The sequence below is a fragment of the Chiloscyllium plagiosum genome, chromosome 2 (genome assembly GCF_004010195.1).
Source record: "Chiloscyllium plagiosum isolate BGI_BamShark_2017 chromosome 2, ASM401019v2, whole genome shotgun sequence".
Taxonomy (NCBI): Eukaryota; Metazoa; Chordata; class Chondrichthyes; order Orectolobiformes; family Hemiscylliidae; genus Chiloscyllium; species Chiloscyllium plagiosum.
The window spans coordinates 35,844,915-35,862,784 of NC_057711.1; the positions used below are offsets into that span (position 1 = coordinate 35,844,915).

Here is a 17,870-nt window from a genome sequence, read left to right on the forward strand (position 1 = left end):
ATCTTTCCCCTCTCGTGTTAAACCTATGCCCTCTAGTTTTGGACTCCCCCCACCCCATGGAAAAGACCTTGGCTATTCACTTTATCTATGCCCCTCATGATTTCTATAAACTTCTATAAGGTCACCGCTCAGCCTCCAATTCTCCAGGGAAAATAACCCCAGTCTATTCAGCCTTTCCCTATAGCTTGAACCTTCCAACACTGGCAACATCCTTGTAAATCTTTTCAGAACCCTTTCAAATTTCAGAATATCCTTCTGATAGCAGGGAGACTAGAATTGCATGCAGTTTTCCAATAATGGTCTAACCAATGTCCTGTACAGCCATAACATGACCTCCTAACTCCTGTACCATAAAGAACCTTGTTGATTGCTTTACTGAAGTCCATATAGATCACATGTGCCGTTCTGCCCTCATCAAACCTCTTTGTTACTTCCTCAAAAAACTCAATCAAGTTTGTGAGACATGATTTCCCACACACATTATTTTGTGTGATAAAAGTTAAAGCAGTAAGTATGGAAAAAAGAAAAAGGAAAAAAATAAAAAGTAAAGATAGATATGTTATATTTAAACCAAAAGAGAAAATGCTGGAAAATCTCAGCAGGTCTGGCAGCATCTGTAAGGAGAGAAAAGAGCTGACGTTTCGAGTCTAACTGACCCATTGTCAAAGCTGACGTATTCAAAGTAATTCATTGACGTTAGACTCGAAGCATCAGCTCTTTTCTCTCCTTACAGATGCTACCAGACTGCTGAGATTTTCCAGCATTTTCTCTTTTGGAATCAGATTCCAGCATCCGCAGTAATTTGTTTTTATATATATGTTATATTTAAAAACTTGCAGTATAACTGGAAATATCACAATGTTAAAACTAGTCCAATACTTTCAGCAATTAAAAAACAATAAAAACGTTAGTCACACCATTGTTCTGCCATTCTCACATTCTGATTGCTTAATCTGCACAGTCAACATCCTTTCTCCCTCAGCACTCCACTCCCCCACTATTGCATAAATGCTGCCCCCTCCACCTGTGGAGAGAGCAACAAAATTAATGTTTTGAGTCCAGTATGCCGACTTCAGAAAAGCCTGAAAAGATTTTTTCTCTTTTTTAAAAAGGGAATATAGTGCAAAATATCAGTAATATAAAGGAAAATTAACAAAAAAAGTATTTTTCCAGCACCTTTCACATCTTCAGCATGTCACAAAGCCCTCCATAGCCAATGAATTACTTTGAATATGTTCACTGTTACATGCAGGTAAACAAAGCAGCTCAATTCCACTCAGCAAGTAGGTAAGTAAATAGATACAGACAGTAGAGCATGGAGAAGGGGGAGAAGGCAAGGGAACTGCAACTATCTAATATGTGGAATCCTGTCATTACATTGTTATAACTTCCCTCTTGTTAAAAATGTTGACTAATTGTTATTCAAAAACTGTCTAACAGTAAAATGGACAGAAAGTGTAAACGATTTCAAAATTGCATTAATTTACCTTTTGTTTTCTCCCTGTTTCCTTTGGAGAAACTTGCCAATTTTGTTGGTATCTGTTGATGGATGCCTGTAGGTTTCAGAAGCTGATTAGTTGCACTGAGAAGCTGAACAGGAACTTCGTGTTTCAAGTTTTCATTAATCCTAACAATGGAGTTCAAGGCACTTTCCACTTTGTGAGATTCAGAAAATGTCTGTACACTGTTTGGTCTTTGGTAATTGTTTGGTGAATACTGGAGTGCAGCCTCATTTACGAAGACCGATGCTGTATCTATTCCTGCACCGCCCAAGCTTCCTGTGCGAGTGTGAATTGGAACCTGTGGAAATTAAAGCATTTAAAATAAGGGTATGTAAATGATATTAATTATCATACAAATTCATGACACATTTATCTGGTGTATTGTATGATAAAAGGATGTAAGTCCATACTTTCTACATTCCCGCCCCACACCTCATGCACAATAATGACTTTCAATCTCAATCATGCCTTTAGGGGGATGTATAGAGCAAAGACTGGGCACCTCATTAAAGAGGTGTTCTTAAAAGGTTCTAGTAGCACATGAAAGGGAGAAACCACAGACAAAACTGCAAATAGAGAGAAGCATAACAATTTCGCTGAATAGCATCCATTTGTACGCAATCACACAGCAGCTGATCCTACATTACACCAGCATAGCACTAGCCATGCAAATACAGAAATGGGAAGGAGCATAAAGTACTTTGCAAATGAATTGGATGATATGTCGTCACTTGTATTTATCAAATAAATAGTGAAATGTGTAATATGTCGCCATGCTCTGGCACCATTCTAAGTTACAGAAGATATTAAGATATAACAAGAATATAGCTAAGAACAGAGTTCTTCCTCCCTTCTTGTGCTCTGCTCAACATCAGAGGGAGTGGGATTCTCCACAACAAGCTCTGCGCCCACTAAAGCCCTCACATCACAGTCCATTCCAGGAGTCCTGCTCGGAAACTACCACTGCCGCTCCTGCATTCCAGGAGCACGACACTGGGCCTACCATGCCAATACAACTGCCATTCCCTTTGATCCTCCTGTGATTCAGGCCTATTGTAGTTGAAGCCCAACATTGTAATTCTGACACCGACTGCAGATGCCACCTTTACCGCCAACTGCAGAAGTCATATGCATATGCCAACAAATGATGGGCTGTTCTGATGTCCACCACTGAATTAGATAAGAGATGTTAATCTGCAGTTTTAATCATGCCATGAATTTATTGTCACAGTACCACTCAGGTGACAAGAATACATGCTAGTCATGCTACAGAGCTCTGATGCACTGTACTTAATTATAATTTAAATATCTCTCATTACAAAGTTTCAAAAATATACTATTTCTGAAAGTTATATCACCTCTACACAGTGATTTAAGAAATACCTTATAGATTGTAATAATACCTGAACCCAAGTCTTCAGCATACCCTGTTAGGCAAACATTTAAATCATTCATAGTTAACAAATAATAGTCATTTATATTCGTGCATATTATTTGGGATTAAACAGCTTGGAGAATATTTCAGAAGAACATTAAAGAGCAACAATCTCCTGGTTAGTTTTTATCTGGCTTCCTGATGAACGTCTTATCTGGTGAAGCTTTGGACTAAGTTCTGGTATATGGTTACATTTTAATGAGTCATGTTCAAGATTTTACTCCATATTATTGCAAAAGTAACCTTTTTTTCTCTCAAATTGGTTTATCGTTGCAATCTAGCATGACAGAAAGCTGCTAAATACTATCTGAGATAGGATCAGAACTTCACATAGAAGAAATGAGCTTGGGTCAGCTTCTCTCTGATGACTGGTTCATGCATTAAAGAAGCTAACTGACAAATTTTACTCCTCCAATACATTGTTGATTAGAAGATAGCTCTGAGATACCTGGGCTTTCAATGCCATGTCTGCAGTTTGGTGCTCAAAATGACATTTGTGCCACATCAGCAAAGTTCTGCCAAACAACATTTCTGAAGAACTAAACAAGAGGTGTCCTTTACCCACCTCAGAATCAGGAGTTAGGTCTTTGAAACATTCAAATAAAGAAACTAACATTTTGTTCTGATCCCTGTTGCAACTTGAGCTTGTGCCCGAGATGCCCAACACCAGTGCTGACTATCTTTGGGAAAATCTAAGTGCTAAGCAACTCATCTCAGCCACTACTATATCTGGTCCTGTGATCTCTGACCTCTTGAAACCTTTGCTTTGAACCATTCCAGAACTCATAAGCCACCCACTCACCCAACTGCACTTGATACCTAACCAACAATAACATAGAATCCTGCAGTGCTCTTTGTCCTTCTAGTCAATCTTGATCATATTCCAACAATATTGCAGAAACCTGTGATATACCTTCACGACCCCCTTTCGAATATTCCAAACCATTCAATCATTCACATAAAAATATGATAGCATAACAAGTCAGAGCAGGAGTAGATCATTTGGTCCATTGAATTTGCTTTGTCACTTAAAAATATCATGGCTGATCATGTGATTCTGAAGTGCAGCCATTCCTCTTCTAGACCCCTGTGACCCTCATCCAAACATTTACCTGAACGTTGACACATGAACCTATGCAGGCTTTTACTGTAAAACATGTTACGCAATAATGAGGTCCAAGGTCTCCGTCCTCCCGCTTTGAGCACAAGCTGTTGGCATTCTGCAGTGAGGGGCCCAAAAATGGAAGCAGCTGAATTGTAACCTATAACTTTTAAAATGTAAAATTGCAAGAAAAGGCAAATGACTTTCGTTTTAATTGAAACTAAAGAAAATATTTCAACTTGCAAAATGACATTTGAGTTATAAGCAGTAATTCTGTATGCTAACATGTAAGAGGATATTTTGAAAGATCTCCAACTGCTCATCCGAAGTGCATTTCAAAAATTCAAATGCAAATTGCCCACAATTATCTTAACGTTGGAAAGTAAACCTCCCCACCAAGGTCACGTGTTGTAAAAGTAATCACTGATTAAATATGAAGAGCACTTCACTATAACATGGCTCGTTTTGAGCAAATCTGGCATCTGTAAACAGGACGGTAACAACAAGAAAATTCTCTATGCCACCATCTTAGGGACATCTGAGATTGTAGCATCTACCTATTTCCATTTGTCCATGAGACTATTTGAAATAATGTATATAGGACTCTGATTGCAAATCTGAGGTACAATGGACACTGAGTATTCTTGTCAGTTGTTTTTAAGGGGGATGGTGTAGACCCCTCAGAAAAGTACCGAAGTTATTCTGTAACCTTGACTTTTATGGTCCAGGTAAATCAGAGTAGCTTACCCTCCACATGCCACACTTACAGCTCTAAATTCCATTTCTCCTCAAAGCACTGGTTTGATACTCATGACTGGTAGCAGCATGGAAATGACACCCCGCTGGACAAATGGGATAAGAATGAGTGCACAGCAAGAATACTTCAGCTCATCTAATGTTTTAAAATAACAGCCACAAATAATTATTTCTCAAGAGGTGTGATGAAGCCATGGAGAAATACAGCACAGAAACAGATCCTTCGGTCCAACTCATCCATTCTGACCAGATGTTCTAAATTAATCTCGTCCCATTTGTCAGCATTTGCCCATATCCCTTTAAACCCCTCCTGTTCAATTACCAATCCAGATACCTTTTAAATGTTGTAATTGTACCACTCTCCATCACTTCCTCTGGAAGCTCATTCCATACACCACGCTCTGCATAAGAAATTGCCCCTTAGGTCCCTTTCAAATATTTCCCCTCTCACTTTAAACCTATGCCCTCTAGTTTTGGACTCCTCTAACTTGGGGAAAAGACCTTGAGTATTCAACCTATCCATGCCCTTCATGATTTTATAAATTTCTTTAAGGTCAACCCTCATCCTCTGATGCTTCAGGGAAAATAGCCCCAGCCTATTCAACCTTAGTCAAACCCTCCAACCAAGACAACATCCTTGTAAATCTTTTCTGAACACTTCCAAGTTTTACACCATCTGTCCTATGGTCAGGAGACCAGAATTGAATGCAGTATTCCAAAATGTCCTGTACAGCCACAACATGATATCCCAACTGTTATACTCAACGCATAATGTTGCGAAGTTGGTGTGTGCAAAATTGTAAAATAGGGTAAAGCATTGCATAGTCCCTTTAAAAGGTAGTGTTATTTTACAGTGCTTAGAGTTAAAATGGATGTCTGAACAGCAGTTTAAAGTGCAGGTGCACAGAGAGTACCCGAAATGAAACATTTTGTATCAAACAGCCAAGCAGCATTTTTACCATGACAACAAGTCTTTTTAAATTGAGCCAATCAACCCCTTTGATATTAAAAACAAATTAAATTTAAATCTTATGGTTTTGACTGCCTAGAATGAATCTGTAAAGAAATTAATCAAGGGTATAAAAGGTGAGGGCTTTTGGAAAATTGGAGACGGCAAACAACTTTCAGCTCTCAGAGAAAGTACCATCTAATTAATAAAAGTACTGTGGCACTCTTAGCTCATATTGCAGATAGCAGAATTCATAAAGAGAACAGTCCTGACAGAAGAGCTGAAACAAGAATTTGAAGGAGAAAGATGCTCCTGAAAGAAGATCAGTGGACAGGGTGAGGAGCATTCTGGAAGATGTATCCTGACCGTAATTTTGAGGGACTGAGTTCTAAATTTTTATTGTATTTTGAGACTTGTACTTTATTGGAATAGCGTACCATTAGGATTTTGTTTTATTAGGGAATAGTTAGCAGTTAGAGGGGAATTGTTCAGTTTGTTAGTAGTTCTGTTAATTTGTTCACTGTTGGAGTTAGATAAATAAATTGCCACTTGTTGATTGTAGAGTGAGTGAAAGGATTTCATTTTAGTCACTCCTTTATAATGGATTGGTATAACGTACCTCTCACCTCCCACTTTTCACAATTCTTTTAACAGATTGCCCGTAGTGTTAGGTAAGGGGTAAATGTAGGGGTATGGGTGGGTTTCGCTTCGGCGGGTCGGTGTGGACTTGTTGGGCCGAAGGGCCTGTTTCCACACTGTAATGTAATCTAAAATCTAATATAAAATGCTTGATTGTGATTGTAATCTAAAATCTAGATTATGAGACAAAGTGAGCTTCTCTGGGAGTTTCAGTTTTAGTTATGGGGGGGGGGGGGGGGGTGTTGACCTCTGCTTCACAACAGTACCAAAACTTTCTTCAGTACCCTGTCTACCTGCGACTTCGCTTTCAAGGAATTATGAACCTGTACCCCAAGTTCTCTTTGCTCGACGACACTCCCCAGGACCTTCCCATTAAGTGTATAGGTCCTGCCCTACGTTGCCTTTCCAAAATGCAGCACCTCACATTTATCCAAATTAAACTCCACCTGCCACACCTCGGCCATTGGCCCAGCTGATCAAGATCCTGTTGTAATTTGGAGGTATTTTCTTTGCTGTTCATTACACCATCAATTTTGGTGTCATCTGCAAACTTGTTAACAAGAGCTCCCAGATTCAAATCCAAATCATTTATATAAATGAGAAAAAGCTGTGGACCCAGCACCAATCCTTGCAGCACATCACTGGTCACAGGCCTACAGTCCAAAATGCAACCATCCACCATCACTCTCTGTCTCTTACCTTCAAGCCAATTTTATATCCAAATGGCTAGTTCTCCCCGTATTCCATGTGATCTAACATTGCTAACCAGTCTACCATGCAGAATCTTGTCCAGTGCCTTACTGAAGTCCATATGGACAATATCCACTACTCTGCCATACAATCTGCTTTGTCACTTCTTCAAAAAACTCAGTCAAGTTAGTGAGGCACCATTTCCCAAGCACAAAGCCATATTGACTATCCCTAATCAGTCTTTGCCTTTCCAAATACATGAGGAGAAAGTGAGGTCTGCAGATGCTAGAGATCAGATCAGATCCAAATACATGTCAATCCTGTCCATCAGAGTCCCATCCAACCACTTACCCACTACAGATGTCAGGCTCACTGGCCTATAGTTCTCTGGATTTTCCTTATCATTTTTCTAAAATAATGGCACCACATTAGCCACCCGCCAGTCTTCCAGCACCTTATGCGTGGCTATCGATGATACAAATATCTCAGCAAGGGACACAACAATCACTTCCCCAACTTCTCTAAGGTCAAGGGTACACTTGATATGGTCGCATAGATTTATCTATTTTTATGCATTTTAAGACATCGAGCACCTCCTCCTTTGCAATATGGGCACTTTTCGAGATATCATTATTTATTATCCCAGATTTTATTTGCTTCCATGCCCTTCTCCATGTAGGTAAGTAAAGCAGCTATTTTGTATAAAGCTATGTTCTTCAAAAGGAAGTGCAGATATTGTGTCATTGAGTGGTCTTGGTTGAGGGACGAATTGTGGTCGGGTGATCTTTGATATTTATCTTACATCACTGAACGTGGGGTTGGGGGCTATGTCCAACATCACATTCAAATGATTGTATCTCTGAAAACTTGCACTGCACTAAATTGTCATTCTTGATATTAGCTCAAATGACAGGAGTGAAGGATCTGAAGTGCTGTCAACTGCACCAAGCTGAAAGGCGATGTGTTACTAAATAAAACAAGGTAAAGGATAGCAGCACATTCTTCCTTTGGTGTCTCAAAAGGCTATGCACTTAATTGGTGGGATTTTTGTCTAGTGTCGGGGATGGGAATGAAGTTGGAAATGACATCAAATTTTTTCTTCAGAATAATTTCAAATCTGGGATCCCAGGCTGGGGGAGCCTTGGATCATGACCACACATGCATCTCTTTGGAGTCTGTAAGCCCTGCATGAAACGTGAATTTTGTCTCCTCTACCCCACGTATTTTTTGTGTGTGCTGGTCTGGGTTCCAGAAACCTCAGTAGCAGTATTTGCCGAAACAAAAAGTGCATGACTGAAGGGGAAAACCTGCTCAGGAGATTATAGGAGTCTGAAAAGCCATAGAGACAGCAACACCAAAAGGACATAACACCATAAAATGCAGCAGCAGAAGCAGGCCATTCAGCCCATCAGGTTGGCTCTATTATTCAAAGTGATCATAGCTTAGCTGATAACATTCAACTTTTCTGCTTTTTCCCCATAATATTTGATTTCCTTATTGATTAAAAATCTCTATCTCTAGAATATACTTAATGACCCAGCCTTAAAAGCCCTTTGTGATAAATGATTTCACAGGTTCACTCGCATTTGAGAGAACAAATTCCTCTTCATCCCTATCGAAAGGTGCAATCTCTTATTTGGAGATTATGCTCTCTAGTCTGAGACTGTCCCACAATAAGAAACAACCTTCCCACATCTAACTTAACCTAACTCTAAGGTGGGGAGCAAAGTCATGTTGCACAGGCAGAACCTGGAATGTACTCGCTCTGAAACAATGCTGGAATCTTGCTATGTCAGTTCAAAAGTCAACTGTGCAATAACCACACAAATGGCTAACACCTCATGCAGAATGGCAGAGTAAATTACTGATATTTTTTTCTTCAATGGTGGAGTAAAACTCTTGAGATTTGAGGCCGTGCGAGAAACAATTGCAGTAATCATGCCTCCAACAATTCTGTAATACCAGCCATTCTGGCTTCAAATTGCATTTTTTCCGCAGGTCATTCCCTGTCCAAGACTACAAGTCATAAGCTAAGTCCACAAGCAGTTGTGACCATGCATTAATTGCCTCGTAAGCAACTGTAACATGAACAGACACTAAAAAGTAGCACTTGAAGTTGCCATTTCACAAACAAGATCTGCAGCAAGCACTAGAAGATGCTTCATAGTTGTCAGATGGTAATAATAAATCACAAGTAAGCAAAGACATGGTCTGTGAAGTGGAAGAGCCTTTTCCTTGCCAAGCTGAGGAAAAACATCATTACTGATTTACTTTTTTTAGAATCCCTACAGTGTGGAAAAAGGCCATTTGACCCAACAAGTTCACACCAACCCTCTGAAGAGTATCCCATCCAGACCCAATCCCCTACCTTTATTGCTCTACATTTCTCCTGACTAATGCACCTAGCCTATACATCCCTGAAGACTGTGGTAAATTTAGCATGGCCAATTTACCTAACCTGCACATCTTTAGATTGCAGGAGGAAATCAGAGCACCCGGAGGAAACCCACGCAGACACAGGGAGAATGTGCAAACTCCACACAGACAGTCACCCGAGGCTGGAATCGAACCCGGGTCCCTGGCGCTGTGAGGCAGGAGTGCTAACCACTGCTCCCAATGTAAAATGAAAACTTTGATTTTTTAAAACAGACAACTGGATAAGGTCACATACTATCTAGCTCCTATGGAGACATGCCAATGAAATGTTTAGGAAGCTTCCGTGCCACACTGTGTGAGGACATAACATTAGTCTCCACTATGACATATGTGAGGGCTCAGGAGTTACAAACATAAAATTGTGTTATCTTTCTGACATTCCTCTCAGCTTATCTACTCATGTATCTCAGGTGAAGAAGGCAATGGCTAGAGTCGTTATGGCCTTGGCACAAATCTGAAAACACTATAGAAGAAAATATGATTATTACCCATCAACATGCTCAGCAAAGAAGCAAACTCTAGCAAATGCCATACAGTCTTCAGAGAGAGAAGCAGCAACTGAAGATGCTGGAGGTCTGTGCCAGATAGCCTGGGAACTGCCATGATCCTTACAAATGAGCAAATTCACAGGTTCTTGCTTCCTTTCAAGGTCCTTCAGCCATACAGGGACGGCTGCTCGGAGTCAAGGGGCACCTACTTCCAAACACGGTTTATATCACCTTTACCAAACCTCACAATGATGCAGAACAAAGATATGATGCTGCTCGTGTTTACACCAGGGCTATAGAAGAATAAACCAAAGGCTCTTTAAGCTGAGTTTTCAAGGCCCGACTGCTCCAGAAGAACATTGCAGTATAGCTCAGAAAGGGGACCACACTTCATGGTAGCATACTGTCCTCTTCACAACCGGAGCTGACAAAGATGTCCTGGATAAAGATGGAAGAATGATAACTACCTTCTGAGGATGAAAAAGATTATCAAGACATTGACAGGGAGGGAAATCAAAAGGAGCACGAGACAGTAATGCATCAAAGAAGAGGCCAGAGAGAACCTCACTGAAACCTGCTTCAAGATGAACAAGCTGGGTTTGGGATTTCATCGTGTTTAACATTTTGTTAGTGACTTGCCAGGCAGCTCTCGCTTAATTGTTATTCTTCTCATCCTTTATGTTTTATGTTGCTGAATGTGATCCACCTGAGTGAACACTTGATATTTTTGTGTGATATAACATTTAAAATTTCTGACATAACATGTCCTACTATAGAAAAACAGCAGTCAGTGAAACAGTGTACTAACATGCATGGCGCTAAGGTTTGGTGACTTTTGAAGACATCCATCAAGACCTCATCTGAGTGTGCTCAATGATTAAAGGTGACTGGTCAGTGTGAGGGTGTCTGCATCTGAGTGAGATAGAAACAGAGGCCAAGCCAGTATATCTGTGAATTTGTTTCAAAGTGGGAATTAAGCAGAGACAGAAAACGAGGAGAGTAAGATTTAAGCAAGATTTACTGCAAGAAGTAGAATGAATTGAGTGGGACATTGGAGAAGGATAGAGGGAAATATTTCGTTTCTTCTATTCTCAGTAAGTTCGTTATTTAGTACCAACTTGGGACAATCTTTAAATTGCAGCAAATTAGAATAAAAATATCATTTTTAAAGAATTTGCTATATTCAATTTTATTGAAAACACCAAGAATAAAGGAAAATCAGGCCAATATAATAAAGTAATACAAGTATTGAAAAACAGAATCAGGTTAACCTGAGGGAAATAAAGTTAAGAGGAGAGCACAGCTCAGTCAAGTAGAATGCATGGCCTGTAAATTGTGGGAAATCATGAACTCTACCACTGTCCTACAAGGACTTTAATTACCCAAGCATAGACTGAGATGCTGTATTTTAAGGTATCTATTTTGTAAGGAGCAGTTCTGACAGAAGTAGGTGTGCAGTCCAACAAGAAAGGTTCACTGCTCATGGAAATGAGGTAAGCCAGTAGCTCATGTGTCAGTGGAGAACATTTAGGAGACAGTAATTATTGTATCATAATGCTTAATATGATTGTGGAGAATGGCAATGACCAATCCAGAGTTAGAAAGTTAAACTGCAGAGCAATCATTTCATTGGGGCAGGGATGGAAGAGAGTAGCATAGACTGTAGCAAAAGGTTGGTAGGAAAAACAGTATCTGGGCAATGGGTTATTTTCAAAATGGAGATAATTCAGGGCTGAAAAATGTGTTGCTGGAAAAGCGCAGCAGGTCAGGCAGCATCCAAGGAGAAGGAGAATCGACGTTTCGGGCATAAGCCCTTCTTCAGGAATCTTGGATGCTTGGATGCTGCCTGACCTGCTGTGCTTTTCCAGCAACACATTTTTCAGCTCTGATCTCCAGCATCTGCAGTCCTCACTTTCTCCTAGGAGATAATTCAGGCACAATCAAGGCATATTTTCTCCAAAGGGAAGGGTAGGGCAAACACATCCAGCGGTCCTTGGATTCAAAGGCAATAAATATTAAAATAAGAAAAATGCAGTCATAGCAAGTGTCAGGTAGAAAACACAACTGAAAACCAAGGGCTGTACAGAAGATAAAAGCCTATTCAAGAAGCAAAGAGGAACTAAAAAGAAAAGACTGGCAGCCAACATAAAGGGAAACCCCATAGATTTCTATAAACACATCAATAATAAAAAGGTATAAAAAGAGAATTAGGGTAAATTTGGGACCAAAAGAAGGGATTTTAATCTGGGGACAGAGGGAATGGCTGAGGTATTAAATGAACACTTCTCATTCTATCTTTACCAAGGAGGTGGATTCTACCCAAGTCATGGTGACAGAAGAAAATTCTCTTACTGAAGAGTTTAAAATTGCTAAGGAAGAAGTGTTCGATACACTATTGGTAATTAAAATTGATATGGTACCAGGACTCATTGAAATGCATCCAATGATTTTTTACTTGAAGTTGCAGTCCATGTGCTGTGAGTTGACCCACAATGTCATAACAGAAGGAATTCCAAGATTTTCACCCAGTGTCAGTAAGGAACGGCAATATATTTCCAAGTCAGGATGGTGAGTAGCTTGGAGGGGAACTTGCAAGTGCTGGTGCTCCCATATACGTACTGCCCTTGGAACTGGGAGATGCCGTCGAAGGACTCTTGGTGAATTTCTGCAGTGCATCTTGTAGATAGTATACGTTGCTGCTTCTGAGTGTTGGTGGTGGACGAAGTAGCAGTTAGTGTGGTACCAATCATATGAGTTGCTTTATCCTGGATGGTGTCAAGCTTCTTGAGTGTTGTTGGAACTGCAATTATCATCTAGGCAAGTGGGGAGTGTTCCATCACACGCCTGACTTGTGCCTTCCAGAGGTAGACAGGGTTTGGGATGCCAGAAGGTGAATTACTTGCTGCAAAAGAGGAAGTGAAGAAAATTGCAGGGCATTGCCCATGACCTTTGAGTCTTTTTTAAACTCAGAGGAGGAACCAGAAGACTGTAGAATTGAAAACATTGCAGCTTTGCTCAAAAAAGGAAGCAAGGATAAGCCCAGCATAACAGGTCAGTTATTTAATTTCAGTTGCCAGGAAGTTTCTAGCAATTTGGGATAGAATTCATCATCACATGGAAAAAGGTGAATTGAATTAGAAGAGTTGGCTTGGATATCTAAAAGGAAAATTATTTTTAATTGACTTGCTGGTGTTTTTTGAAAATGTAACAGTATAAGTCACTGAGGGTAACACTGTTGATGTTGCACACATGAACTACCAGAAGATGCTTAATGCAGTGTCACACTTCAGACATGAGAAAAGTTATAGCTCAAGAAATAAAAGAAGCAGTAGCAACATGGATATAAAATTAGCTGAGTGATTAGAAAGACAGTAAAAGGCCAATGGATATTTTTCTGCCTGGAGGAATGTTTGCAGTGGAATCGTCTAGGGGTTGTTCTCCTGCTTTTCCTCAAGTATAGTAATGGTCTAGATCTTGGTGTTGGTGGGATAATTTCAAAGCTTAAGAATGATATGAAACTAGGAAGCATTGTAAACTATGATGAGGACAGTGTGGAACACCAAAAGAACATTAACAACTTGGTGGAGTTGAGCAAATGAAGTTCAATGCAGAGAGGTTTGAGGGATGCATTTTGGTTGGAAGAAGTCTGAAAGAATGTAAAATAGGGAATATAATTCTAAAAAGATTATTGATGCAGAGGGACATAAGTATACTTACCCAGATCCATCGAAAGTGGCAGGACAGGTAGAGAGAGCAGGAAATAAAGTATGCAGTGTCCTGGTCATTATTATTCTGGGCATTCACAACAAGAACAAGGAGATCATGCTAATCTTGTGAAAGACACTTGGTAGACCTCATCTAGAGCACTGAAGAGATTTACACAAATGATTCCAGAAATTTTAGTTATGAGGACAGATTGGGGAGGTTGGAACGGTTCTCCTTGGAGAAGGTGACTAAGAGGAGATCTTTTCAAAGTTGTCAGAAGTATGAGAGGGCAGAGAAGATATGGATAAACTCTTCTCATGTGTAAAAAGATCATGCACATGAGTCCATGGGTTTAGATTTATTTGCAAAAGAAGTAAATGTGATGAGAATAAAACCCTTTCAACAGAATAATTGGCTTGGGTGTGAAATGGAATGCTGGGAAGTGTAGTGGAGGCTAGGCTCAATTGAAGTATTCCAGAGGGTATTGGGTGATTACAATAATAATGTACAAAGATGTGAGGGAAAGGCAGAAAAATGGCACTTAGTCATGATGCTCATTAGAATAACGGAATCCCTAAAGTGTGGAAGCAAGCCATTTGGCCCATTGAGTACGCACTGACTCTCCGAAGAGCATTCCACCCACACCCACCCCGCTACACCATCCGTGCATTTACCATGGCTAATCCACATAACCAATACATCCATGGGCACTATTGGCAACTTAGCATGGCCAATCCACCTGACCTGTAGATTGTAGGAAGAAACCGGAGCACCCAGAGGAAACCACACAGACATGGAGAGAATGTGCAAACTCCACACATTGTCCAAGTCTGGAAATGAACCCTGATATCTGGCACTTTAAGACAGCAATACTAATCACTGAACCTAGGACAGTTTGCACAGACACAATGGACTAAATGGGCTCTTTCTGTGCTGTAACGAATCGTCTTCTACGAATCTGTGAAATGGCAGAGTCTTTACCCGCCTTGAAATGCACTTTGCCAAGACTATGCATCTGTAAATAATTTAAAAGCTTTCTTAGAACAGCATAAGTTATTTGCAATGTCACCGAAAAAGTTTTAAAAGCATGACATTCAAACTAAGCAAGATATCACCATAAAGCTTAAAGCTTAAAGCTGTCACACTACAGGTACCTGTTTTGTGATCAGTTCTTGTTTATACTGATGGGAGCTAAGAGACCTTGGTTACAGCAATGCCAGCCCATTGTCACTCTCAGCCTATCCAAGTAACTTTATAAATATAAATTATTTTAAATGTCAAGTTATGCGAGCAGTAATCTCTCTCAACTGAATGATGTTGCAAATTCTGTTTACAAAGGTTTTGTCCCATTACTTTTAAAATACTAAGGTGAATGTAACACCCAATCCCGGAGGTGAACTCATAACAGACTTTCCAATTCAATTCAGACAGTTTTGCACCAATGTTATGGAATGCATATCTCACAATATTAAATCCAAAACTATTTATCATTGCTGCAAAATGGATTATTGCAATTTATGAAGGGGAGTTAACTATCATACACATTGTGACTAAACCCTTTTGTAATTTCACAAAATACAGCTCAAAATTTGTAGTTTCACAATTTCTCCCACTGGATTTTGTTACTAAATACTCAGAATACTGACATCTTCTAAAGGAAATCAAGCAAAAAAATGTGAAAATGGACAAATACATTCAGGAAAGGTCCTGCAGGAAATGTCAATTATCTAAACATCAGTACTAATATTTTTGTTAAATTAATCTAGTTATACCTGGCAGTGATGATTGAATTGCATTTGCTTTCTAAATTTTGAAACCAGTCTCAAACCAAAGGAAGTGCTTAATCTGGGAGTAACTTGCTAATGCTACACAAAGCACACAGGTCTCTTACCAAGGTTTGCTGTAGAGATTTTCTATAAAGGATCACTGTATTATGTTGTCTGCAGAACTCTGTTTACCAGACCAGCATGTCAAGTCTTTATTGTTAATAATTTAGCGCAGACTTTCTTTTTTGTTATTCAGCAAAATTAAAACAAATCTTGAATGGATTCAATATAAAAATATTTGTAAACTATGGTACAACAAATTCCATTGTTCTCTGAAATGTCATTGTTTATACCAGTAGCGAACGCAATCAACTACAGTATTAGCAAAAAGTCAGCTATTTAATAAAAGAGCTTAATATTATTATGTGATTTCCTTTTGTGTCAGTTATTTCCTAACTTGCAAGCAACAAAAGATGCAAATAGTGATTTGTACATTTGAATGATGTACAATGCTTTCTTTCTTTTTCAAAACCAGTTTTCTAGGTTTCAGTAAAACTCCATTATCAATTTTTAATCCTATTTTTGTATTATACCTGACTGGTTTCCTGTGGGAACATCATTACAGGTAGGCTCCTCTGCCGGCTGTGTTTCCAGGCATTTACATGCCTTTGCTGTGCTTCCAATTTGCCTCTTTCCTTTTCCACCATTCTCATGCCTTCCCTCAGTCTCTCCAGATTTTGCTGGTACTCTTTCCACTGGCTCTCTAACTCTTCCCTCTCTCGCCACATCTGCTCTGCTTGCTGCTGACATTCGTGCTCACGTTCCTGTAGTCGACTCTCTTGTGCTTCCTGTTCCCGCTGCCTGCGTTCACATTCTCGTTCCCAGCGCTGCTGCTCATGGTACAGCTTGCTCTGAAGTTTGCGTACATTTGCAAGTTCTTCTCTTTGCTTCTCCATGTTGCGCTGTTTCTCTTGCTCGAGAAGCATGTTCCCTCGAGCGCCTTGGATATGAGCTGATCGCTCACGCTCCTGCAATATCAGCCGCTGCACTTCTATGTAACTGTCCTGTATGGTGACTACAGCCTGAAAGAAAAGTGAAAGATAAGGTGCTGAGAATTGTGTGTGAAACACCATTCAAACAAATGTGGAGGAATTTAGTTTAAGTGAGTTATGTGTTTAGAAAATAATAGCACCTGCTGGAAATTATTTCATGAAGTCCACAAACCAGTTGGGACAAGAGGGTTCTTGTGGCACAATGGTAGTGTCAATCCCTCTGGGCCAGCAGACCAGGGTTCAGGTACTAACTTTGCTGGAGCTATTGTAACATTGCTGTGGCTTTAAGAGGTTATTTAGTGCTTTTGTTTTGAAGAGGTACCGAGCTGTCTGGGGTAATGTAAACAGCTTGGGAGGCCTTGGTTTTTTTTCAATGAAGCCTGAATGGATGTGGCCAGCTCTCTCTGATCCAGATTTCTGGGCTTTGATTTTGTAAATATTGTCAGAAGCTAATGGGGTCTCAATAGAGTTGGAAGATTCAGTGAATGTTTCCTGGCTGCTACTCTCTCTGAATTTTCTCTCGCTGTTTCTTTCCATCTGGATTGGAGAACTGTATGTGAGAACCTGTGCCTGAATTTTCCTTTTTTGCCAAGGGGTGTGTTGATGGGATGTTACTATATTGGAACAGTTAATTAGTAATAGCTACTGTAGAGTTATGGATTTTTAAAAAATCCTCTTTCTTTGGTTGTATTTTAATTACAGCGTTTAAATAAATTGTGTTTTGCTTAACATCAAGTACTTTGGCCAGTTGAACTGCATCTGGACCACATACTTCATATTTCCCTTAAAATAATAAAAGGTTAGGGTCTAGACTATGTTCTTAAAATATCTTGGGGGCGGGGGGAGGTCTGAACCATAATATCTCTGAACAGGTTGATTCCGAAGTTAAATTTCTATGGCAATTTGCTGATTTCATGTTAAAATATTACAAACCCGGCTGGTGCAAGAGGGCTCTCATAGCATGGTCATATGTCTCTATTTCTAGACCAGAAGACCTGGGTTTAAGACCCACCTGCTCCAGGGTGTGTAATATCAAGCTGAAGAGAGTGATTACAAAATATTTACAAACCAGTCGATTTATTTATGTAAAACAAAATATACAAAAGTAAAATGCATCTTGAATTCCTATCACAGTAACACTGACACAATACATTTATTTTTCATTGTGTCATAGGCTTTGCACTTGCTATTTGGCAGTGTGACACCATTAAGAGGTAAAAACAATGACTGCAGATGCTGGAAACCAGATTCTGGAATAGTGGTGCTGGAAGAGCACAGTAGTTCAGGCAGCATCCAAGGAGCTTCGAAATCGACGTTTCGGGCAAAAGCCCTTCATCAGGAATAAAGGCA

The 17,870-nt window shown here is 39.7% G+C and overlaps 1 protein-coding gene across 1 annotated transcript in view; it reads right to left on the bottom strand.

Moving 5' to 3' along the window:
- arhgef28a (Rho guanine nucleotide exchange factor (GEF) 28a) overlaps positions 1-17,870 on the bottom strand; it is a 479,393-nt gene that overhangs the window by 64,792 nt on the left and 396,731 nt on the right. The window contains exons 36-37 of the mRNA XM_043707577.1: positions 16,062-16,550; positions 1,488-1,800 (exon numbers count right to left, since the gene is read on the bottom strand). Coding sequence (XP_043563512.1) covers positions 1,488-1,800; positions 16,062-16,550 — 802 coding nt within the window. The remainder of the gene's footprint in view (positions 1-1,487; positions 1,801-16,061; positions 16,551-17,870) is intronic.